The sequence below is a fragment of the Leptosomus discolor genome, chromosome 1 (assembly GCF_034619465.1).
Source record: "Leptosomus discolor isolate bLepDis1 chromosome 1, bLepDis1.hap2, whole genome shotgun sequence".
NCBI lineage: Eukaryota > Metazoa > Chordata > Aves > Leptosomiformes > Leptosomidae > Leptosomus > Leptosomus discolor.
This window is the reverse complement of record NC_141391.1, coordinates 72991056-73017543: the sequence shown is the minus strand read 5'-3', so window position 1 is coordinate 73017543 and position 26488 is coordinate 72991056. Positions and strand designations below refer to the sequence as shown.

Below are 26488 nucleotides of genomic sequence, written 5' to 3'. Positions count from 1 at the left end.
CTATTTTATAATCTGTGGCATATCACTCCAAGCTTGCGATTTCTTTTTGGCCAGTTCCATCCACGATGGCTGATCCGGACCAGCGTTACTGGCTTTCTTCAAGTGGCTTATTTCCTCTTTATCCACCAGTGCTGGTGATGGAGCTACTGAGAATAAAACACACGGACATTTTATGTTCACTTGCTGCGCCACTACACCCGCTAGCTCTTCCATTAAAAGCTGCCCATGCCTTGCCCTACGGTAGAAATTCTTTACACTTCGCATGGAAGCTTCTTCTGCAATGTGTTATTGAGGAAATAACCATTCTGTGCTCAAAGGAATACAACGTTTTTCTCATCACTAATATGTTTTGGTCTCAGAATCTACCAAAACCAACACGATGCTCTGGATTCCTTGCCGCCCCCTGTGTTAACACCCAGGCCAAAGAAGAGAGAATCTTTTCATTAGCAAGCGCATTCATTTGCAAAGTCTTCCTTTACCCAGCCCCCAATTTTATTTTATTACCTTCAAAACTTCTGCCCTTCTTTCAAATTTCAATTTACCAAAGAGATTTTAAGTTATTGTGGGAGGACTGATGGGCAGACAGTTTGTGATCACATCATTCCAGCTTGCTGAGGAAACCGCATTAAAATTGAACGCTGTTGAAAATACTTTTGCACGCATTTCACATTTTACAGTGGGACAGTGCATTTGGGACCCTGTCCTGTGAAACCGCCCAGCGCTCTCGATTCACCTTTCTTTCAATACGAGTTTTGACCCGCCTGTAATCATAGTGATCAAAAGAATATGCCACCCAATAAAACCCCAGAGGTGAGTGCTGAGAAAACAGTTTGGCCTTGCTGATGTGGGGCTGGGGGAAAGATTAGGATCTAGCCCCTACTCCTTTTCCAGCACACTCAAGCAGGATTTCTTTTGACAAGGTTCTGAGCTAACAGCCTACATTTTAAGCATTTTGTTTCCTACCAGGGACATAAGGTGACATTGAATTGGTTCTCAGGAGGGGCTCCTTCACTTCAGGCTTCGTCTCTTTCCTCTGTTCTTCAGAAGTGGTTTTAGACGCCAAGTGCGGAGGTTTGCTCCATTGCTGCTTCACTGACCCCTAGGCACAGAGAGGGATAAAACCCAAGTAATGCAGAGAGAACGAGACCAGTCAGGGAGACCAGTTAGGAAGAGCAAAGGGAGCGAATGTGGGGCCTGTCACGGTCCGAAGACCACGCGTGCTCATCACACGTTGGTCCCAATCCTCTCGCCTGAGCTGACACCTGTTCAGAAAGCTCCAGCCCTTTCACATTAGCGTCCATGATTCTCAACTTTACAAACTGAAACTATCCCTCTCTGTCTCTTATTCATAATGGTCTCTATGAGTAGGTTATTACAGTCTTCGAGGCAAAATGTATTCCAAGCCCTTTGCACACCTCTACAACACATCTAGGATTCGGAAACAGCCTTGTTCTCTCATGTTTCCCTTCCACCTCCCAGACTTTGTGGGCTAGGGCACCGCATTTTTGGACGGTTGATGGTCAACGGATTTTCCGTAAAAAAGAAATCGAACATGTCCTCCCATGGATTTTCTTCCCAGTATCAAAAACTACCCTGAAGTGATAGTGCCTGGTGCCACGTGGGAGAAAAAGAAAGTGGGAGTAGTACAGTGGCACCAAGCCTCACGCGCTGCAGTCAGGAGCATCTTGGCATGTTTCTCTGTTAGCTGATATAGGCAAATAAAATGCATGGCATGAATTTTAGGGAGCGTTGCCAGCTAAAATCTGGAGTTTCCTATTCTGACACAGGAACTGTATTTTGGGATCATTTAAACACTTGGTTTTAAGTGCTATGACAATGTTGAGCATTATTGCAGCTCATAATCTTGCCTAGTTAATTTATTAGGTGTTATTTCTTGTTAATCGAACTGCTGTTATTTTTCATCATTTAGAGATCTTCTCCTATTGCAAGATATAATACATCTCTCTGGGTTTCTGACAGTACCATCTGAAGCAAGAAAGTAGGCCATTTGCACTGGGAATGCTATACTGGTATAGGACACACAGCTCCTGCATCACTGCAGGGTTCTTACTGTGCAGGAGGCGATACAGGCAGCACTCGCACGCTGCTGCCTCTGTGAGCTAGCCCAGTACCAGGGAAGCCTTGTTTGTATTCTGGATTAACGCCAAGCGCTTCTGTTGGCACCTCTTTGTCATCTGGGAAGATCACTTGCTACAGGTATCACCCTCTTTTGCACGGGATCTTTGAAGAGGCAGCGTCAGCCCATGTTCTGTGGCATCACATGGGCATCTGAGTTATGCATATACAGAGAACCAGAATTTATATCTTGGCACCATCTGCAAGTGCAAAAGTTGTTTTTATCCTGTTTCACTTCCCAGGGCTCTAAAAATTGTTACCTAGAAGTTTCTGGGACTGAGCTGTTCATTCACTGTTAAATCAGTCAGGAGGTACAGGAAGTTCAATGAAATGCTGTGCTTAGAAAGATAGTTAGAATGTATTCCCTCTGTATTGAGAGAGATCTCAGACTGCACAAATTAGCACCTCATTTGGGGTATTTTAGCATGCAATACACACATTAGATCCGGTAAGTATCTATTGGGCACTCAAGAGGTTTTACACACCTCGCATAGTTCCAGGATTTCTTGGAGATATAAAATCACATATCTGAACAACCAGAGAACTCTGAATCTGTAACACATTTCTGAGAGCAGTGTCTTTGTTACTTATGATTATACTCATTAAGTATCTGTAATCATTACAGCATGACTGGTAATACAGCGGTAGATCCAAAGAATACTACAGGAGGGTGATACGACAGCATCACAAATTTGTACTCTACGTACCTCTGTCCGTTCCTTCTCTTTATTCTGTTTCTCTGTATCTGACTTAACATCTGGAGCCACAAGTTTTTCCCTGTCAAGTTCCTGCTCCTGCTGCATGCCCCTCTGCTTTTGCCTCGCTATGGAAATCCAGGCTGGCTCTGCAGGAGTGTCGGGATCTCTTCCAGAGTCTCCAGCAGCCACGGGGGAAGGCACGCTTCTCTCTGTTGACAGATTAGTTACGTACACGGTTATATGAAAGAGAGTTGTAATTAGCTTCAGCTCACACTTGCTCGATACGCTGACTGGTCCCAGGACGTGTGACCTGCCTGGGTAAACAGGAATTCTGTTCAGTTTGGTCTCCAGAGAGCAATCTTCCTGTGCTCACCTTCTAAGTTACTGAAAAACACTTTGCATCTTTGTTCGGCTAGAGTCGCAGTGTCACTGCCCTCACGTGAGGGACATGCAGAAACACGAATCAAGCTTCATTAATCTACTTACTTTCCAAGGTCTCCCCTTTTGTCCCCTCCTCCCATCTGCTTCGTGGCCTCTTAGAGAGAGGCAGCAGCCAATTCAAAGCTGGAAACAGCTGGACCGCGATGCGGCAAAGGCCACCCCCTCCCCACTGCGGCGGCCCTCGGCTCCCGCTCTTCCCATGCTCCACAGCAGCAGCCGATGCCTTAGTCCGGTTCCTGCCTTCCTTCCACCCCTTTAGGAGCAGCCTCCCTCACGCAGCCCTTGGTGCCCACAGGTGCTGCGGGTGACTGAGCACAACGGTCTGTGGCGGCCGAATACACAGAAATACCACCAAAACCACAAGGTTAATTCACGGCCTTTTGACGTGAGGTTTACTTTGACTTATCCCTGCTGATGCTGATCTCCATTTGAGCCAGTCGCTCTCATCATGCTCTACCAGAACTGAGATTTCAGCAAAACAAGAGGGTCAAAAGTGCGACCCTGCTGTCCTCACAACTGCCACCCAGGGACGAGCAGTGTCCAGAGGCATGGGGAAGTGAAATACCCTCTATTCGGATATTCTGTAAAGGGAAATCCTGTCTATATGGTGAGAAGAACTGGATCAAGAGAAGAGCCTCAGCTCCTCTGGTGGCTCCAGCCCCCAGGTTCTCATTAGCTCATTATTCACTGGCTCACGCTGCACCCCAAATTCAGTTTTCCAATGAATGTGGAGGCTCTGCGTGGTTTGAAGGGGCACAAGAACAGTACTAACACCCTTAGAGCCACGTTAGGGCCATAAGGAAAGATGATTTAACCTTTCCCAGCTGTTTCTGGCCACTAATTTACCCAAATTCATGAAGGGCTATTTCAGAGCAGAAGCTGAGCTTCTCATCCTCAAAATACGCATGGTCCTGCCCCTAGGAAATGTCTGTTACCTAGTCAGCGTCCTAAGAATGCTGTCCAGGGCCCGAGGAGGAGGTAGATCCAGCCAGGAAGCATTACTGCCCCAGAGGCCAGAGTCCTTCGGGGCTCAGCTTCTGTGCTGGGACAGAGCTGGGCCACCCAGCCACAGGACCCTGTGGAGCTGGCAGATGCGTTTCTGGAGGGCTACAGTCCGATTCAGAGGAACATGGCCCCGACCAGGAAAGCAGGCAAATGTCTCTGAAGGCACATTTGAGGTGCCTCATAAAGGCATAAGAGATGAAAGGGATGATGCTCTCCCAAAAGCTGGAGTGTGCAAACTCAGGCACATCAGGAAAGCCCACAAACTGTCTTTGCTCAGGGATTTTCTCAAGTCACTGTTGTACCTCACCAGAGACAGACTAGTTATTTGAGCAAGAAAATATTGTAAAGCCTATGTCAGCTAAAAACTACAAACAGAGGAAGCACAAATTTTGCTTTAAGACCAAAGCAAGACGTTTTGCCAGCTGATGCCTGCATTTCCCTTCACATTCACCTCATGTGATCTTGCAGGGAAACGTCTGAAAGTTACAAGCCAGAAAGTCGAGCTGTGCAAATGCAGCACAGATGAAGCAGAGCCCTTGGACGCTGAGCGAGTTTCCCTCCCTCCTGCATGGCAAGCTGCTTCAGTTCTCTGCATCCTACTTATAACCTGTCTTTCCATGCCAACAGCTGCTTCTCCCATAATCTTCCTCCCTTCTCTTCACCGGCTGCCCTTACTTCATTTTGTCTAATTTTACAGGGTGACAGAGAATAAGGTTGGGAGAGATCTCAAGACATCATCTAGTCTATCCTCCAGCTGCAAGGCAAGATCAGCTACAAGATCAATTCCATATAAACTGCTTCCTGGCAAATACGTATACAACCTGTTCTTAACACTCTCCAAAGATGGGACAGATCCAAGAGTTTCCCTAGACAACCTATCCTATGGCTTGGCTGTTCTTTTTCTACTCAATTTTTTCCCTATTGCGTAAGTTAAATCTTCCTTGCTCTAATTTGGATCCTTAACTTCTTCTTCTTCTATACACTATGGACAGGAGCAGATTACTTACAGCCTCCTTGCAGCAGCCATTTGAAGACTTAGGCCATGTTTTCCTATTTCTTTTTAACTTTTCTGATTGGTCATATTCTCTAGATCACTCTTGCTTTTGTAGGAATTGTCCTAATTTGGTCCAAATCTTCTTCAAAATACAGTGCTCTAAATGAGCACATAGTGCTTGAGATGGAATGGTGCTAGCATCAGGTGAAGTGGAAGAACTTCCCTTCTCCACCTGAGGTGGTCTCCTGTACCCATCAGTCAGTACAATGAGTTTCTTGCACAATTATGTTATTCCTGTTTTGCATTTAGTTTGTGAGCTCCAGATCGTGTTACTTCCCCTCTTCCATTCCCCGTTTCTATCTGTGCATTGGATTATTTTTGCACACCTAACAGAACTTTCTACTTGTCTGTAATGAAAATATTCTTTTCAAACTAGGTTTCTGCTTTCTCCAGATAACACTGATTTCTATTCTTGTCCTCCAGTGTGCCCACAGGCTTTCCAGCTTGGTAATACATGCAAACGTAATAAGCACACATTTAGTTCTGTCACCCATGTCCTTAAATATACTGAATAGTGTCAGACCCGAGATGGCCACCACCTGACAATGAATCATTAGTTGGCACACTCTGTAGCTCTGCATCAACCCAATGAATAGCTTCACCAAGACTGTATTTATAGGAATGTCATGATATTTATAGGAATGCCCTATGATACCGGTTAGCATTTGATTTGACTGCTCTTGACCAAGTCCTGTTGGTTGGAACTTCTATCCATGTCATCTCGTAGACGTTTAGAAATAGCTCAATTATTCCTTTCAGTATTTCATATTAATTTAATTGGTATATAACACCCTTTCTCTCTCTCTCTCTTCTTCATCTCACCTCCCTTTTCAAGATGTGCCACCTTCTGGAGCCTCCCTTATCTTTCACAATTTGCCAAGATAACCACCAGCAGCTGAAGGACTGCTAACCCACCTTCTCTGCGTATCTTAGGACAGACTTCATTAGGAGCTTCATAAGTAAACGCACGCAGTTGAACTGATGCGATGTCTGCTGATGCATCTGCCATCACATTCCCTCCTTTGCTTGGAGGCCATGCCCTTGAACCCATCTGCACCCATCTGCACCTTTTTGGGTCGTGCGCAATTTGGGCAGGACCTGTTAGGGCATTGCCCAGTAAAGACAGGTGCCACGCTTCATCAGTCCCCAAAGCACTTCTGTGACACACAGATCGACTGCCGCTACTGAAGCTGATGGTGATGTCTAGTGTTGCTCAGAGGTGAGGATCCCTCACTCAGAACATAAAGTAGCTTTTCACTTTAGTTACCTTCTATCCAAATTAGTCAACTCGTTTTCCTAGCACCCTGTAATGAATACCCATCCAAGAGTTATGTGCAATATTATGAAGATGTTTCCCCACTGAACCGTCCCTGTGCCCTGCTGGACTCATCCTGTAAATCCATTCCATCAAACATACCCTTCCCCTCCACGTACAGGCTTCTTCTCAGCCCAGAGAAGACTGGGCTTCTTCTCTGACTGTGCAGCTACAGACACACCACCACATGCATCCTTTTCCACCACCTTCTTACTTTCCTTCACTGTCTATAATGTCTCGGTGCTCACAAACACCAACATCTTTACCCTGGAGGCCCTTTGCAATCCACCCACCGGATTTCCCATGATACTGGGAACCTGACTTCTGCCTCGATGCTGCTAGTGATGTACTTCTTAAGTCTCCGTGATCCAAAATCACCCTTTGTGTTTTGTCCCGTTTTCCCTGTCACATCACAGAAACTTTCTGTAAACACCAACTGAACCACACGTTGTTCCTCCTCTGCTCCCACCACACAATCAATACCGATAAAATGACTGCTACGCCCAGGCTCTGTTTACTGTGCTACATGTAATGGTCTTATTGCTACCTGTGCTCCCGTTTCTCTGTCATCCTCATGGCTTTAGGATTCATCCTTCTGTTATTTCCATCTGCATCGCCTAGCACAACAGGGTTCCCAGTCCCGCAGCGATATGTCTGGAGGCTGCTGTTGTAACAGTGTTTTTCATAAGGCAGATGATACTCTAACGAAGGCATCAAGCACTCTTGCTCTTCAGACAATTCTCCCTGATGAGATGCCAGACATCCTAGTCATGCCAATTAGAAGGCAGCCAAATTAGAGCCAAGTGTCATCCCGTAAGAGATGGTACCAGAATGCCCCTGCGACAGTAGGGAACAAAAGCTCTTTATCATAATCTTAAAGATGTTATATGTAACTGTACAGGCCTGACTTAGGGCAGCAGAGCAGTACCACCTACAGAGGATCAAGAGCTGATCTGCTTCTGGGAGGGGCTTTCTTGTTTCTTTAAGCAGTTACGTTCCGCCCTTGTTCCTGTGAGAGTCTTTGCTGCAGAAAGCCAGGCAGGCAGGCAGGCACGGCAGGGGAAGGGGAAATGCCTACTCTCCAGCAAAAAAATATATCAGATGCAATCTGTGCAGGATTTCCGCCCTCATCTGTCAGCCTGAATTACTGTAAGGGGTAGAAGAGGCATATTGACTATTTATTATCTATCCCATTGCCCAGAGGTCCTTTACATCCTCCAACTAGAGAAGATTCCTTGGCAGTATACATGCACCATTGTTCCAGCCAGAAGGCTGAAAGGTGGTGAAGTAATTCAGGAGATGGTAAGGTGAAGTGAGTCGGCAGTTTAAGGTGATCTGAGACTCTCCTATGAAGCTTTTGGTACCCTGAGGGGCACCAAGAAACCAAAAGCTTTCTCAGGAAGCGACTGTTTGCAAGAAAAGTGCTGCTTGCACATCTTCCTCAGTTTCAATGACTGTCTGATCACCTTGAACAAGCCCTCCCTGTTTTGTCTTATCTCATCATGAGGCAGTCTGCATGCTTGTACAGTTCACCACGTGGCAAAGCACAGCTCTTAAGGAACTGGATAGCCAGAGTGGAACTAGAAGTACTCAAAAGCACAACGTAATTGCTGCTTCTGCTGCACGTCACATGCACAGCAGCTAGCACAACAGCTCCCAGCTGGTAAACACCACTTGTGGGGAGGCAACGTAGTACGAAATGCAAGCAATGGCATCCTCCGTCGGAAGCTGTGCCAGTTCGACAGGCCACAACCGCCACAACCGCCCCGTGTTTCACTTCTCCAGCAAAGCAGGGCTCAGCCTCTTGCTTCCTCGTTACTCTTGGGAGGTTTTCTAAGTAAGACTAAAATCTGAATCATATTCTTCAGTTCTTACTACAACATGTTATTTTAAACAATATGCTATTCAACTCATTACTTAATAACTTCATAAGCTAAGAACGGATATTGCTCGCAGCGATTTGTCTCATTCACTCGCAGTTTTAACCTCATGATTTCATCTTTCCCCAGTTTCCTTGGAGCTGGCTCAGCCTCAGGCTTTTTGAAAGACAAGCGAGCCCCTTCTTCCCCTCTGGACAAGTCACCACAATGGGAAGACACCGGGTCAGAACCTGTCAAGCCATCAAGTCACTCTTGGCATAATGTCACCATGTATTAAAACTCGCATTTACTGTGGGCAGCCAAGGTCTTCTGCTGCCACTTGAAACCACACCCAGAGGCTGCCGAAGCCCTCCCTTCACGTCTTTCCCACAGCCGCCAAGCGGACGCGGGCAGTCACGAGACCAGCAGCTCTGTCTGCGCTCTTCATCACTTCTGCAGCTTCCAGACTGACCACCGAGGATAAGCCCTGAAGCCAAGCGAACCATGGCCACCTTCTCCGTTCCCTCCTGCAGATCAGAATCACCTGAGCTCTTCCCTGCTGGGTCTGACAGGGGCAGGGCTGGCTGCCTTAGTGGTCCATAAGTGAGGAAATTCCCCTGCTGCAGCCCCATTAGATGCAGGTATCTCTTTCCTTCAGTATCTTACTGAAGCAGCTGCTTTTTTTTGTGGTTGTTTGTTGTTTTTTTTTTTTTTTTCCCTCAGACTAAAGCTCTGATCTTATAGATGAAATTTCTTCTGCCTAAATATTGTGGAAATGAATGTGTATGCTTCTCATTGATAGTTGAATATTACTCTTTAATGTGTGTCAGACTGGTTGTGTGAACAATAAGAGGAAGATAAAACATTAGTCTTTATGTACAAAAGGAGATCTATGATTGACTTGTTATTGTGCATTGGTTTATGCACACACACAGAAAGTGAAAGAGAAACACATACCTGTTTCTGTCTATTGACAGACACATATACTCAAGTGTAGTCATGTGTATGGGGGGTGGGGGTGTACGCTGCTTGTATGGTTAACCACAGCAAAGACATATTTAAACATTACCCTGGGATTTAGGGATTGATTTTCTTTTTTTTTTTTTTAGACGGACTCAGGTATTGTACCTGTTTTCTTTAAATCTAAAAGCCCTTGTGCACACAAAGTATAGCAGAGGCTCTTTATAACGTTTAAATCTCATACCTGAAAATGAACATCTTATGCTTGCAAGGACTGCAAAGAGTGGTTGCTCTTTCCATGCATCTGTGCAGGCGAAAGGTCAGAGGCAGAATATTACAGCCTTTTGAAAGTCATACCTCTAACAGCAAGCAAAGCTAACTTGTGGATTCCCTGCATATTTTAGAAGTAAACATACTCAAAAGTAACCCAAACAACTTTACACGGGGAGATAACACCCCCTGTATACAACAGCGTCATTGTTTTATAACACCGCTTATGCATATGCATTTAATTCTGCACTGTTGTATCTTTGCTCATTTATAAAACACCAGTTATTTTAAGAAGGGCTTTACAAATGCATATGGCATTTAGTATAGCCTGGCCTACATATTTCCCTTTGTTTATTAAAGCACTACACGCATTTGTGTCAGTGTACACACCCAGTGCCTTAATTTCAGACAAAGCTATTCTAAAAAAATTGGCCAAGTCTGACATTTCTTTCTTCTCTAAGCTGCTCTGCGAGGTATCTGACTTTCGGTTGGATCTATGCCACCGGTGCCAGGAGAGTCTGTTTTACACAAGAAACTGCTATGTTTGCATCAAAGTCTATTTTGCTGCTGGAAAACAGCCACATTGCAAAATAGCCTGACAACCGAAAAAGTAACTCCTTTTGGCAAAAAAAAAAAAAAAAAAAAAAAGGACAGCTTTCTTTTCAGCTGTAGCCAGGACAGCATTAAAGCAATGTCTTTTTTATGTAGAGAGAAATATTTTTCTTGTCATTTCAGAGCCTGTATTTGGGAGACAATACACACCAATTTCATTCACCGTTACGTTCACCGTCCCTCCCCAAGCTCCTTTTCTCTGTTAGAGCATGTCTCCCCGCTACAGCTTCTCAGTCGCTGATTTTTGTACATCCTAATATGCACATTCACACAGGTATTGCTTAAGGTTTTGCTCTTGTAATAGAATAGCCTGTTAGCATATGTCATTTCTGCCCTTTACAGGATTTATAGCAAAGTGTATCGACCCCAAACAACACGCCTTAACCTTTTAAGTCTTGCAAAGACTTGTGCCTTGTGACTAATTTCACACAGCCATTAAAGAGCCACCTTGCAGCCTGACAGAGGCCAAGCAATCCCCCGCTAGTTCCCAGGAAAACTCTGGAGAGCAGGAGTTCTGCTTTCGCCTCGGGTGGTAAGCCAGCATCCCACCAGCCCTCCCACTGCCTTTGGTACCCGGAGTGCTGAAAAGCTAAAAATTGAACTGAACGAACTAAATTGCTCCTGCTCACCCCACGACACAGCAAAAGGACTTTTTAAAGACGAGTGTACGTGAGAAAGGAACTGCACCCCCTCACATCACCATTTCACAGCTTGTCTTCTTGTTCAGCACAGGGACCTCCTAACATGCGGCTGGAACAAACTTCCTGACAGCACAAAGTGTCCTCTGACAGCGACCACAGCTCTTTGAAAGGGCTGACGAACTCCAGGACTAGGAGGGGGCTGGGTGCCAGCATCAAGGGCTGTTGGACAGATTAAGGGCAGATCAGGAGGCCAGAAATGGCTGGTAAACCATGCGATCCACGCAGGGCCATGCTGATCCTGCTGGCTGTTGCAAAGACACGTTCCTGACTCGCTGGGCTTAGGCGAACGTTTCAAAGAGCTTAAAATAATGTTTGGGCAGGGGTATTGCCCTGCTAAGCCCCCATTGCGTCCTGTGGCTCTCTCATGCCTCATGGAGAGGCATCGCTTCTGGGGTCACTGTGCAAATCCCCCCACCAAGGCTGGTGGGGTGCCAGGGCAACCAGAGGGGGTGGACACACCTCATTCACCCGTGACTTCAGGCAGCCAGCTCAGGCTGACGCGGCAACTTAGCACAAGGAGGTGCTCGGTTAGACGTCTGAGGAGAAAGGTCTGCAGTGGGGTAGGAAGGACTTCAGGTCAGTTTGGAGCACACTGCTTTATATTTAGAATTAAACTCTTCCCGAGGTATGCCCACATATCAGAACCCACTACCAAGCGACTCAAAGCTGGAAATAGGTGGAAAACCATAGCAGCTTTGCTCAAGGTGATAGATACAACAAGAGCAGTGGGGCAGTCGATAAGGAAGAAGACTAATTACCATTGCAGACCAATCTGAATCACCGTGTTCAATGACCCCAGGCCATACAGATTTGGCATAATACTGTCAGGTGGAGAGGAGCATGTCCAAAACAGGGCTCCTTGACCTGCAGCCCCAGGTTCAAATGGCAGATGCGTGCATCCCTGCCAGGGGGACCAGGGCACGGCTCTCACCCACAGACCCTATTTTGCAGAGGACAGTCCCAACCCTGGGGGCAGAAGTCTCCTTCACCCCTCGGCTGACAACCCAGAGGAGAAACCTGGAGGAGAAACATGCTCCCCGTCTCCCATTTCTTCCCCTTCTCCCTCCTTCAGCACTCACTGTCTCCCACCCTGCTCCCGCTACAGGCACCCTGGGACTCAGCAAGAGGGATGTGAAAAAAAGGCTGTGTGCAGGAGCACTGATACTCCTGCTGCTTTCCTCTGTCCTCTGCCAGACCGACCCTACCGTGGCTAGGCCTCCTCCTCACTTGTTTCAGGTATGACCCTCCCCAAAATCTCAATCGATCAGAGATTTGGGCATCACTACAAATAATCAACTAGTCCTCAGGGCACGGCAGAGGGGAAAATGCCTTTAAAGGGAGCATTTGGACTATACGAAGGGTGAGCGCACCTTGCCCGCAGGGTACGGGGAGGCTCTGGCTGGACGGCTGTGGGAGCCTCGTTCAGCCATGGAGGCAATGGATCCCCTCCTTTACGGCCGCTGGGAGAGCAGAAAACTGTAAATGTGGCCAGAGCCCTGCAAAAATATCTGCAATGCTGCAGCAGATGACAACTGGAATCTGCTGTCCCTCAGGGCATCAGCAGGTTGCCTCTGGGGCCAGGAAGAGGCTTTTGTCACCCTACAGGACAAGTGGCCTGCTGTGTTCCGAGGTCTTCTTCTGGCTTGGTGTTCCCCCACTCCGAAGCTCAGAGACTGACCCCAACTGGGGAAGAGCCACCATGAAGGGGACCTCTGCAATGGCACAAAGAAACCTTTTCATTTGCTTGGCCAGCATCTCCTCCTTACATTCTTAACATCAAACTCGTGACCAGACAGATTCAGGGCAGGGAAGAAGCTTCTCCTACATATCAGAAGACCTAAAGATTTTTTTCCCCTTTTGGCTGTTCTCTGAAGTGAAGAGCAGAGGTCTCCTCCTAGAATTGCTTGAGCGTTCTTCACCTCACTTGTTTACTGTCATTGCAAAGACCTCACACAGTGGTGCCACTTCTAGTCTTTTCTGTTCTCTGCCTGTAGCGCACAATATATTGGTCTCCAGAGGACTGGCTCTTTTAAACTCTAGCCCAATTATATAATACAGACAACAGGGTGAAATTTAACAATCTGCAGTAGACACGATCTTACAGTCTCTCCCGGCTTTAACTCCAGGAGGCTGCAGGGTAGTTAATTTTTGTTTTTAAACAAGCAATGAGTAATGATAAAGATGGATAAATGAATAAGCAAAGCTCACAGGAGACAATCAATAAAGATGTGTTGAGCACGCCAGGCAGTCACTAGTATTTCTGTCTCCGTGCTATGGTGAAAAAGAAGGTCTAGAGGCCTGAGTCACTCATCCCATGCAGGGCACCGCACTTAATGTGTGCTCCTGGCTTTTGAATCACTATACAGCAGCTCTAACTGGGGACACTTAGTGGCTTGCTATTTCTGTTTCACGATACTTGCTAATGCACTTTATTTTTTGAGTGACACTTTGAACATCCTTTAAACAATGCCCTGAACTGCAAAAAACACAGGCAAAAATACGTTATCCCGTCTGCTGCTTCTTCCCTGCTGTCCTTCTGACAATCTTTTCAGCAAGGGAGAATCAGGCAGCAACACCACCGAGGGCAGAGCTGTCAGCTCACGCTCACCAGTGTTGTGATTGACCAAACAGGGCTGCCTCACGCTTTCTCACAGGTAAGGTCATTCCTCGTGAGTTAATGTAACTCTATAAAGTATCAGGAGTCTTACCAGGCACTTTACAAGCATTTGACTTTTTCTCCAAGTCTCTATCTTCATTTCTGGATTCAGGAGAGTGAACGGCTTTGTCCTGCTTCTCCTTGTGTGCAGTAGTATTTGGAACGGTTATGTTTTGCAAGGCTGGCTTTTTAGGCAACGGAGGTTTGCTACTAAGCTGTTCAGAGGACTTCGCTTTGGGTTTGATCTTTTCATTTAAAGAATCACCAATATTTGTATCGGCTGTTTTTTTGATCTGTGCCTTATCACCTTTTAGAAAGGAAGTCAATCCCTCATTTTCTAAATTAAACTCTGCACTGTATCTTTTAATTCCTTTTGATTCTGGTGACGAGCTGTCTCTACATTTCAAGGACAGTGAGGTGGATCTAAGTTTCACTTGAAAAGGACTTTTATCTTCACAGCTTGGCTCATTCTGAGATATCACCGAAGAATCGCTTGGCACCGGCACTGCATCGACAGCCGGCGAAACGCAGCCCGCCAAGATTTCTGTAGGTTGGCCTGTGTTCTCAGAGTTGGACTCTGGCAGCAAAGCCTGCTTTTTGTTGCTACTTTTTTCCTCCTCCAGATCTGATCCCTTCTGCAAGACTTCCTTCCACTTCTCACTTCTCGAGGAGACCTTTGCTTTGGACAGGAAGAATCCGGTATTTAATAGGCTTTCCAACTCTGATCTTTCTGGAAAGTGTAGGCTTCTGGTCCTTGGTCTCTCCCGTGCAGAGGAGACAGAAAACTTTCTCAAGGCATTGAGTTCATTGGCTGCTTTTTCAGCACTCTTCCCCAAAAGTTCCTCCTTGTGGACCAAGGACTGACTGTTGTCCTTACCAGCAGCAGCCACGTCTTGTGCAGTCTTTGTTTTCTCTAGAAAGCAGGAAGCAGATGATTCTATCTGCATTAAGTAAGCAGGATGTGAACCATGGAACAAGTCTGTGGGCTGGAAAGAACCTACGGAAAATTGGTTGCTGGACTCTGACAATAGAGAAACCTCTTTCTTCGCCTCTTTAATGCAGGGCATTTCCACAGGTATCTGATCATCCTGTTGTGCATTTTCTTCTGATCCTTCCAAGAAAACAATACTATTCTTACTAACTGAAATATCTTCTTCAGATGGTATTTTATTTATTGAAAATACAGCAGGAAGCTCCTTATTTTCTTGATTTAAAATATTGATTGACACACCACTTGCATCCTCAGACAAGAGAAACGGTGTTTCTGAGGAATCTTCTTGCTTTTGTACTTCTCTGTCTGCACTGGAGTAGGAAGAAGATGTGGAGTCTTTGCCTTCTAACAGCAATGAGGACTCAGACTTCACACACATTGTTTCCAGTGTTGGTTGGCAGCCCTTCAGTTTATTCTCTGGTAGCAGGGCTTCCTGTACAGCAGCAGACTCAAAAGTAGGCTGAGTCATCGCTGGTCTCAAAGCAGGGGGAAGGTCCTCAGGCATTCTGGGCTTTGGCCAGGAAGCCACATCCTGCGCTGCAGCTGTGCCGCATGGCAGTTCCTGATTGCTGGGTTTGAATACAGCATCTGGCAAGTCTGTCTGCATCTCCTTTTCATCATCCTCCTCTTCTTCTTCTGGGGTACAGCTCAAATCAGTCAGAGATTCAGACTGGGTCCTCTGCAAGAAAGAAATTCAGAAAGCTCCATCACCATGTACAGATTTACTTTTTTCTTCTTATTCATCATTGCATTTAAAACCAAGATCTTAGAGAGGAAGGCAATACTTGCCTCCAGTGCTGAGCTCGCTGTTTTCTTAACCTACATACTGGATGCTTTTTTATCTAAGCCGATCCTGGGATAACGTATTTAACCAATATAAAAGCAACCAGCAACACGTCCTTCTGCACAACTAGTGCTTTCATGCCTTTGTAGATGGGAAGTTCATCAAAACAATGGCCATTGGACCGTCCTTGGCACTTGATTCCCCAGAGCATACTGGGTATGTTGTGTTGCTCTGGGCAAAATGCAGCACTTGAAAGAGAAAAATCTGTCCCTTTGTATTTTGCTACTGCATACTAGCATTAAAACTAAAACAACCCATTCTTGCATGACTCTGAAGAGGGAAGGATACATAGAAGGAAGAGCAAAAACCTAGCAAGTCCATCCGGTTATGACCCTCTGTGCCAGCTGAGTGTCTACCACCATATGTCAGTCTTCTGCCTAATCCCACTGCCACACAGCATTACAGCCTTGCCTCCTTTGTGTAACAGTCTTCTTTTTCTTTCAAGGGTTAGGCTATTTGATAAAAGTTTATAAATGCATATGTAGTTACCTGCGAGGTCTTGTGATTAAGCTTCAGGTAAGGACTGGCTAAATATATAGGATTATTTGAAAGCACGTCAAGTTTCTGAATATGCCTTTTCATCTGGTGCCTGTATTAGCTCACTGACTCACTGTAGTTTGTTGGGTAGATACATATTTTGGCTGTAGGCCCTAATTCTAAGAACACAAAACTTGCACTCGGAAGATCCTTTTAGGGTTCTTCCAACTTCCTGGTTTGCAAGTGCAATTGCAAAGTCAGAGCTGCAATGCCACCTGCATTCACAATCCATATACACAGGAACATAAAAGCGGAAGACAGCAGTTAGCCAGAAGCAAGGTGCACAGGCCCAGTCAGGCAGGAAAACATTAAAAACTGTATCATTGAAAGATGTGAACGCTCTCCATGGAAAACCGGGATGGCTCAGTCATGTGGCAGTTTATAGGCAGACCGGACAAAGCAATTGTATTTGGGTAACAACGTTACAATGGAAGAGATGGAAGAGCAGGTTTGGTCGGTGAGTTATTGCTTTACGTGCTCTTCTAAATAACTGGCCGCATCTCTGTGTTGTTCGCAGTGGTGGTCTACTGAGCCCAAAGATCACTCATAAATTTTGGAAAATACAGAATATCCGCCAAGTAAGATTTAGAGACAGAAGGAATAATATTCCTGGTGTTAAGCAAGCCAATTTGATGGCTTTAATGTATTCAAAACATTGAAAGAAACTGCAAATGATAAAGTGCAAATACTGTACTAAGAGCTGCAAACTTTAGTTGTAAAAAGGAAGAGAAAGAAGAAAAATGAAGCTATGCCCTTCATAAGATATGACAAAGGATCACATAAATGATGTTTTAAAAGGATGGTTTAAAAAATGTGGTTTTAATAGTATACAATTTTTAATTTTCTTTTTAATAGTATACACTTTTTTTTTTTTTTCCTGTGGAGACTTATTTTAAGTCTCTATTTTAAGACTCTTTAAGTCTCTTTAGTGCACATAAAGGGTGTACAGGTTTTGGGGCAGGGAGAGGGCTGAATTCAGAACTGTCCTAATGTACAGAATTTGCCTCCATTTAATAGGTCACAACTTATTCTTTCTGTAGTTTTTGAAAATATAAGCCAAATTATATTTGGAAAGTTAAACCAGCTCCTCCCTCAATACCCTCAAAGACTCAGGATTTTACAGGATCTTTCAGACTAGGAAAAATATACAAGTTGATCATAACACTTTCCAAAAAAAAAATTTTAAGTAAGAAATGAAGCAGTCAGCCCCAGCTTCTGCATCACAAACAAGATACTAAATTGTACTGCATGGTAAATTTGAGAAGAAATTGCTACATCAACTGCTGCATGGAGAGTTAACAAGTAATCTCATAACATTTCATTTGTTCCTAGTGTCTACTCCAGATATGTAGCCTCATCAAATAACAGATATTAAAACCTAACGAAATATCCATGCTGCAATCTGACTTTTCTTATCGTATCTGACTTCGAAATACAAAGCCCAGTAAGAACTTCCTGGTTTTATGTCAAAGGTGACGCTGTTTATTTTCACAAGTACCTGCGAAAATCTTCGCATTTTACTAGATCTCTGGTTCCGGGGTTTTATTAAAAGCTTGTGTTTAGCAGCAGAATTATCCAAGCAAGAGGAAAGCTCAGGTGGAGTGTCAAAATTGGCTGCAGGCGAGATGGTACTGTCAGATATCTGGGGAGCTCCAGTTTTAGCACTTCCACGTCTAGGGAACAGCTGACCGTCTGTAGAGCGAGATCTAGAAGAAGAACCCAATGTAACCTGAAAAAAAATAAATCCCCAAATAGAGAATCAAACAAAGAAACATAGACATGAAAATAACAATTCTATTCAAATAAGGGGCCATGTTTGTTTACTGGCATTTTAACATTGTGTCTTTTTGACATCTCTTTAAAATAGACTGCATTTCCTAATGTTGCACGTGGAGTACTGGTGTTAGCAATTCTGCATTTTTAGCTGCTTGAATACCGTGCTATACTGTCCAGAGGGAAGGACCAAGTCACAGTTAACTAGAAGATCTAAAGCACACAAATACACGGCCAACATGTTTCAGAAGATAAATTTATGAAGAGCACCCAGTTACAGAACCTACAGGGCCAGTTTCCTTTCTGGGTCTGCCTCCAGCATCTGTGTCTAGGTTCTGCCCACAGTTATCATGGATCATCTCTAGCGTCTTATATGCCATTAGGTCCCTTCCAACTCTACAACACCCTCCTAAAGACAAAAAAATCAAACATCAGTGGCATTGACGCTTAAGTCAGCTTGTGTTTTCTCCTCATGTATTTGTATCTGCAAAATAACCAGGGAGTTTACCCAAATTTAAAATTTCATTTGAAGAATATTCTGGGGAAGAAAACAATGGAAAATTCCTAGTAGAGGCAAATAACTCATCCAGAAACAACTCCTGAATGCTCCAAGGAGTGCAGTACTTCCATGAAGCTGGAATCCAGCTTGCCTGTGCGCTTCACCAAAAACTACCCTAGTTCCAGGGCTGATGCAAAAAGGAGACTGAAAAATTTATGAAAAATTACTCTAAAAAGGGTTCCTTCTTTCTCTCGGATTCAGTTTTTGCAAATAGGCAAAACAATATTTCCAAACTATCTGTCATGGCATTAACATGACCTCTGACAACTCGTGACAGCACTCCCTTTGTAGGCTTGAAATTCCAGTTCATTTCACTAGAGAAGCTTTCTTCTTTTGTCATGCTTTCTTCCGCAGGCTTTCTTCTTTCTTCTTTTCTTCTTCTTCTTTCTCTGGAAGTGGTATGTTACTGTGGGGGTCGGATGGGAGAAGGGGAGAGCAGGAGAGCATTCATTTTATTTAGGGAGGGAAAATTCATCAGTGCTTTCTGCAAGTAGAATTCTGCATTTTGCACTGAAGCCAAAAGATACTCCGTAGCATAGCGAGGGCCCACTACAGCTTCCAATGGCCAGGGGAAAACTCCCATTGATTTTAGTGGAGGCTGGATCCACAGCTTCCAATCATGCTTTCTAATCATGAAAAAAAAAATGCAGCTCAGCCATGCTGAATAATGGATGCTCTCATTAATTTTCACCTTACAGTATCTGCAGTCTAGTTATCAAACATGACTAATGTACAACAAACGATACGTGGCTGCACTATGCGTTAGTACCTAACAGTGAATACATTGACATTTCAGCTCCATGATAAAGACACAGCACATGTTCTCTTCCAAGGTATGTCATTATTTGCCTGCCTCTCTTCTGGCTTCTGCTTTTCCTCGAGAACTTTGCATGTCTTCTCATTGGCAGTGCTCAGTGTTGGCCATTACACCGGAAAATCAAGAATCTGGTTTCTTACTTAAATTTCAGCAGCCTGAGTGAATGCCAGCTCTGAGCCAGCTGCAGAAGTTGCCTGTCCCACGAAGTCTGGCTCTGGTGAAGGCTGCTGGAGGAAGGGACGGCTGGCGGACCCCCTTCTCCAAATCTCCTGTGCACATGGCTCAGTTGTCCTTCAGCTGGTCATGCTGAGTGGCACAAGGTGGGGGTCCACAGGAGTCCCATGCCCGAAGCCCAGATGGGACAGTCATGATCCCTTTCTCCCTTCTTTGATCCAGGAAAGCTTCCAAGACACAGCAAGGTGTCACTGCTGCCCAGAACTTCAGCCCTGCGAGCTGGCTCTCCTCTGACTTCTAGAAGCAGGGCTAATCTCTCAACACCAAGTAGTAAACCCTGCAGTCTGGGAGGAAAGCCTTCAGATGGGGCTACTTTCTGGCTGTGCTCTGAAACCGGACTGGGATGAAGAGAGCTCTGAGCTAAATGGTGGGGCATGTGGAAAAAGCTGAGCAACCACATAGTCACCACCGTGTCTCAGGAGTCAGTGAGTGAGTCAGAGAGTGATGTTAATGGAGCAACTGAGAGACATAAATCCTCCTTTAGCAAACATGCATCTGGACTGGACAGTAGTCTAGTAAGCGAGCCTACACCAGTTTTCAAGAAATACCTTCTTCGCGTGTTCTGTTGTTTTTCTTTAAAAATAATAAAATTTCGCTGCATGTAAGCAGTTTTTCAAACAGCTTCATGTGAATCTAACAAGTGTGGCCAGAGATTTTTGCTGAGCCCTGCTGCAGCTGGCCTCGAAATACACGTTGCATAATTTCCAAGGAATAGTCAGCTCAGGACTAGCTTCTCTATTTCCTTTCTGCAATTTCCCTCCACCCCTCCTCCTATTTCTAGGAAATGCTCCTCCCTTTACCTCCTGTGTTGTTTCCACCACGACTCCAGCTGTGGACAACTAAAAAGGAACTCTTCAGAGCCTTTCAGAACCATCCTTTAATCAGCCAGAACGGCTGGCTGGTGATTGAAGAAAGCCAATCTATTCGCCCGCACTCGAGTCCTGAAAACATCACTTCAGCAAAATTCACAGCCAGAATCCAACTGAAGGCTGAACCTCAGACTCCTGAGCAGCAATGTCAGCCACCAGCATCAGGCAAACACTTCCTATATCAGTGCAAGATAACCTTGTACTTAAAGCAAGGGGATGGGCAGATTTCAGAGGATCTAGATTTTATTCATGACTCCTCAACAAGCTTCCTCCCTTATCCTATGCCTGTAACCCAAGCAGCCTTTCCTGCAATCTCCCATCTTTAAAAAAAAGGGATGCTGTTTCAGTGTCTAAATCCAGTTGGTCGTGCCTGCAGATTAAACCACGTCTGTAAAATTTGCTAATTGATATGAGCTATTCTAGAGGGCTTAATTATTATCAATGGGAGACTACTTGGCGTCAGAATTATGTTGATAAATAATCATAACTTTTACATTAGACAGACGGGAATTAAAAAAGCACAGCAAACAGACAGGCATGCAATTATATACATACAAGACTGTTTTTTGCAGCAGATGGGCAACAAAATAATATTTATGTCTTATATTTCTTTAAAAAGCTGCTATGCATAATTGCTAATCGCTTGGCCCTTAATACATTTGGCAGAAGTTACCTGTTCTTCTTCTTCACTGCCTGTTCCAGCTAAACTCAAAGAGCTAAGGTGCTTGTGAGAGTCAGAGAACTGTGGGATGGAATAAGGAAGAGATTCAGTAAAAGATGACAAACGAGGTGGATATACTTGCAGAAACCATCTACACAAAGTGCACACAGATACTGACAATGTAAGCTGGTTTTCTCTACAGTCTTAAGGATTAGCAAGGACACCGCAAACATAAAGTGTAAGACACGCAGATAAAGAATGAAATAATGTAAAACAAAACTATAATTTAAAAAGAAAAAACAGTTTCAAATTATTTTATGTTTCTTTTTCCAGTGACAGCCTAGAAAAACATTAAAGAGGAGAGCTCTCTCTTATCAGCACATTCAAGGGGGAATAGAGATTTTTCAGCCTTTTTTTTTTCCTGTGTGGCAGCTCTCTGTAGTCCCTAAAAAAATCCCAGCATCCTCACGCATGCACACAAACAAATCCTCTCCTTCCTAGTTCTGCATTTTCTGGCATGATACTTATATTTTAACAGGAACAGATATTCTAAGAAGCTGTTTACAAAGACAGAGAGCATTTTCCCTTTTTGAGTAAGGTATTTCTGAACTGTTCAGGGATAAAGCAGTGAAATATATAGCAAACCAAATAACTTATTCTGCCTTCCACACATAGGTAAAACAAGTCATTAAACACTGATTTTTGTCAACACTAGAACTACTCACTTTTGTAGTTGTGCCTGAATTTAGGTTTCCATAGAGCAAAGACATTTCTGGAGGGCTCCTGGGTAATCCATCATCTTCAGAACTGGTCCCAGCATCCTCTGTTCGCTTTGCATGAAGTCCAAATGGAGGCGGAGGTCCCAATTTCATGGTAGGCTGGAGCTTCAGCTTCAGCGTGTCATAAAATACATTAATGTGATAGTGATGGAGGTTTCCCCAGTAAATTTTTTAGCTCAGGTCAATAAGTTACTTTTATTTTAACTTCCAATTGAATGATCCAGAGCGCAGGACATGTCACTTCAGACATTTTCTTAGGGAGCCAAACAACTCTCCATTTTTCAGCTATCATATAAGGAGAACCAAGGTATGATACTGCTGTCTAATTAACAAATGCAACATTTAATGTAAGCTGCAGACAGATCTCACTTACTAATCAAATGTTCAACCACATAGATTAACCCAAAAAATCAAGCCTGGAACGACATTCCACCTCTTGCATTTGATAAAATTATGTTGTGTAAATTACCTGTAAAGCTCTAATCCGATCAGAAACGTTTTCTTGAGAAAACACTCTTACTGGCCTTGCAGGCTCTTGCCCAGTCTCGGGGATGAAAATGCTATCATGTGACAAAGCTCTGCTTCCCATAATGCCTTTATGTGTCCTAGAATAATATAACAAGTGAGTGAAAACATCCAGACTTTTTTGCCAGTCCTCTTAACTCAGGCGGTGTGTTGAACGTGGAGTGGGAGACGGGTGTGTGCAGCATACATCACACACGAGATTCCAGACTTCTCCATGAATACAATACAGTCATTCAGGCTAATCTAGGTAACACCTTTAAAAAACAATCCAAAATTTGCAAATGCTGTTGTTATCTGTCACGTTAACAAATGGAATCAAGGTTAAAGACAGTCTAACCCCAGCAATTGAGTTATATCTTAGGGAAAAGCTACAGCCCCTTAGCTGGAAGCCAGCAGCTGTGTGGTGCAACAGTGCTGCAGGCAAGCCCAGGTGCAACATGAAGGGAGTTCACGCAAAGAAGCCTGTACCTGAGATGGACTAAATTCTTGCTAATGTAAAAACATGTCTTGCAAATGACTGACCATTACCTTAGGAAGAATAAGTACCTTTTACTATTTAAGCATGGTACAGTATTTAATGTGTCTCTGCTGTACAGGTCATTCATTGATAAAAATATTTCAGACAATATAGTTCTCACACAGAATCATTTGCCTAAATCCTTAGAAGATGCTTACAAGGTCCTGTGCTCTATAGCGAGATCCCTGGGATTTTCTCTTACCAGCCTGGGGGACACATTTTTTCATGGACACTCTTTGTGGGCTAGGGAAAGGAAGCAGGAGTTGCTTTATGGGTAGCTTCTCTCATATTCTGTTTCCAGCTTTCGATGCATGCGGTATGTAACTTCTTTTGCAAATGTTACATGTGGGGCATGAACACCTTGTTTCCTCATGGGAATGGTACAGGAGACCCACGGACAGACAGCTAGCTGCTAGGAGGCCTTCTGTGTTCATTTTCTTCAGCTTAGCTCAAACTCTACTGAGCAGGGACCAGAAACGTGTGCACATGGCATTTCTTTTAGGACACCCTTCCTTTAAATTTTTTTAATAAGACAGCTATGAAATGGCAAACCAGAGTACAGAATACAGAACTGCTTGGGTTCATGTAACTATCAAGTTAATTGAGCTGACATTCTAGAGAAAAAAAAAAGAAAAAAGGAGAACTGTGTATTTTTGGATCTTAGATACTGGCATAGGGACATTCAGGAACATAAACAAACATGGCAGAAAGAAACATTTTCCTTGTAATGTCTGCTATAAATATGTTTGATGAAACAATAGCAGGAAAAAGTTGATTTGTATTCCTGCTGCAGAAGGAAGGAAAGCCTGATGCTTCTGCTTAACGCGTTAGAGACATTAGAAGAACAATTTATCTAAGTGAAAATGTGATCTCTGCAATGCACCCAAGGTCAGACTGATCTATAGCAATTTGCAAAGTAAGTGCCAGTCAGGGCTGCGATGGCCGCTCAACGCACTGACATTTTACGAAGACTGCAACGGCAGCCAGACAAGCAGTGTGCTTGCAGGCACATGTTTATCCCAGCGTGCTGCCTCTGCTCTCTCTTTCTAGCAGATGCATACCTCCTGGACGCCTCGTGGAGGTACCCTAGATGTCTCCTCAGATTATGAATCCTTGAATTAATTTTCCTTCCTTTCAAGGAATTTCCTGGTCTTTGTCTGTCTAAACAAATATTAAGAAACAATCATGTAACAACCCTGCAAGTAACAGCACAGGAACACAGCCAAAACAGCCAAAGATCGTACCCACTCGAACACGACCTTGTTGAGTCATGCATGAGGGAAAGAAAATCTGACCATCCATGTCTTAAGAATATGTTGTCGAACAACAACGCTATAGCCCACTGTTAGACCTGGTGCTACCAGCTTGGAACTCCTGGGGCTTCAAGCTGGACTAATGTTACTGTTGCCAATGCCACAAAAGCCAAAAAAAATATAATTGTTAATAATTTCTTTCAGTTGTTTGGCGCTGCCTGGTGGCCGCGTTCTATAATGTCGTTTGAAATGGCCGGGCTGGTTTGCCTTTCCCGTCCTTGGGCATAGCAGCGTCTCTCGCCTGAGGACCAGGAGGTTTTTTCTGAAAGGCACAACATCTACCAATGCAAGGGTTTGCTTTTTAGGCAGCCAGGGGGCTCTTCAGTTCACTTCTCCATCCAGGAACACATCTGAACTTCAGATCGGGTTTCTAGTGGGTACCGTTTTTGGCAATGCCTGAACGAAGACAGGATTTTCAGAGGCAGACAGATGCACGGGCTGGGATTCATCTGGTCTAACTTCAGACGTTAAACCACAAGTACCTACATCAGAGGTGGTCACCCCTGGCTCCCATTTACATTCAGTGGGGAGAAATAGGCACTTCTATAGCCTGGTTCATCTGAACAACTTCAGACACCTACACAAGAATGATACAAGCTTTCTTGGTAATGTTGACTTCTCGCTGCTGATTATAAAAGGCAGCTGGTGACTAACTCAGATGCAGACATCTGTCCTTCGGTCAGACAAATCCCATGTATACAGAGGAAATACAGGCTTCACAGCCTCTGGTTCCTGCTGACTTCAGTTGCAGTCATCCCCTTATCCCTTCCTTGCTTTCAAACCCTCGCGTAAATGGTTAGGCATCTAAATTTCTTCAACAATCCTTAGGAGTTACATCTTAGGGGCATAAGACAATCTTGGTAAGACACAAGCAGAGTACTTAATTAATTTTTGAAGATGGGAATTACATTCTTTTGAAATGATAACCCAAAGCTTATTTATAATTAAATGAAAGCTTTTTTAGTTATTATTTCTTGCTGCACCCCATCTAATTCCCTTGCAATTTGTCCTGCATCGTCATTTTAATTTGTACTTTTCCAAAAAAGGCAACTGTTTGAGAATACAGCATTCTGAACAAACGAAGGAGGCAATTTTGGGGTGTCTTTAATCTACAAACATGGTAGCAGTTCTGTATTTGTTTACCGGCCAGAGCCCAAAGACTTACTCAAGTTCATCTTCAGAATCATAACTAACGTGCAAGTCGTGAGAGGCTGCAACATCACTTGTTGACTGGAATAACTTCAGACTGCTGCTCCCAGAAGACGATGTCTCCTTCCTTTTCTTTTTAACAAAAAACTTTTTGAAAGATTTGAACTTCGATTTTTTCTTGCCTAAGTGAAGAAACATACAGAAGATGCAACCAGCAGCATGTGCGAGTTTTTGGAACAATAATAATTCCATTATAAGTTCTGCATAAGTGGGTTTTTTTTTTTCCTGGAAAATGCAACACAGTCCGCTCTTGCGTTAATGCCTCTCAAGACTATACCGATAGCATGAAATTACTATTATCTTAGAGAATGGATTGCAATGTTTATGACACATAAGAAATAACCCATGGTGTAGAATCTTTCCTAATAGAGTTTCTACTTGCGTCTTGAGATAATCAGACTGTAAAGAAAAACTCTGGTATTCACAGCCTGGGATACAGAGAAGATATTACAATTTGGAAACCCACTGCCTTTGTTCAGCAAGCTAAATAGTGATGATAAGGACAATGTTACCAAAACCAATTTAAATGTAGAAAAGGCTTACATAGGTGGAATGTGCAGTGTCAGGAGGCTAATGCTTTTAAAATATCAGTTTTATAATACATCCCAGAATATTTTGAATGCTAATTATGAGACTCAATGGATCACAAAGTATTAAACTAGAAATCAAGCAATAATCTTGAAAAGCAATGGTAGTCTGCTCAGTGAGGAAAGACCTGAATTAGGATCAGTTGCAAGCTCTGTGAAGGAAACTACTTAATCAGCGTTTTGCACAAGACATCCCAACAACTTGTGCCTGTCCCATATAAGTTGGCATGACAGCACTGCAAGGCACCCCTGCCATCGCTTCACTTATCATTGGATCTTGCTGGGCAAAAAAGTTAGCTTGGCCACAAAATGCTATGGAAATCTTATTTCATGCCTCTGAAAATGTCAAACATATGTCAAAGCTCTTGAAGACAGGAGGAGGGAAAGGGAGAATGCACTCTCTAAACAAATAGATTCACTTCTATGATAGAGCTAAGGCATTGAAGCTCAAGAAGTCACAGCACTTTTCATTCATTAGGGAAGGGACCAATTCTACCTGAACTGTCCTCTCCATCTCCTTCAGTCTCTCGCATCTTAGGGTCCATTATCCTTGAGGAACTCATCTG

At 44.1% G+C, this 26488-nt stretch overlaps 1 protein-coding gene across 2 annotated transcripts; it reads right to left on the bottom strand.

Moving 5' to 3' along the window:
• Positions 1-26488, bottom strand: CRACDL (CRACD like). Of its 2 annotated transcripts, XM_086482184.1 has the most exons (11): positions 26419-26488; positions 25292-25457; positions 22241-22376; positions 21718-21882; positions 21005-21073; positions 17578-17808; positions 13760-15377; positions 7828-7834; positions 2844-3057; positions 964-1099; positions 1-146 (listed from the first exon to the last, which is right to left on the bottom strand). In XM_086482184.1, exons 1-11 carry the CDS (start codon positions 26483-26485, stop codon positions 1-3), a joined length of 2955 nt encoding a protein of 984 aa, XP_086338310.1. In that variant the 5' UTR covers positions 26486-26488. The 2 variants fall into 2 exon arrangements, with proteins under 2 accessions (XP_086338310.1, XP_009955292.1); XM_009956990.2 differs by lacking the exon at positions 7828-7834 and having other exon boundaries at positions 2844-3043; positions 26419-26485.

Excerpts from the sequence above, each read along its gene's own strand:
- CRACDL (XM_086482184.1), bottom strand. The coding sequence starts at position 26,485 with ATGAGTTCCTCAAGGATAATGGACCCTAAGATGCGAGAGACTGAAGGA. Across the intron at positions 25,458-26,418 it reads AGATGGAGAGGACAGTTCAG|GCAAGAAAAAATCGAAGTTC; the intron begins GTAGAATTGGTC and ends TTCTTCACTTAG. Across the intron at positions 21,074-21,717 it reads ATTCAGGCACAACTACAAAA|TTCTCTGACTCTCACAAGCA; the intron begins GTGAGTAGTTCT and ends TCCATCCCACAG.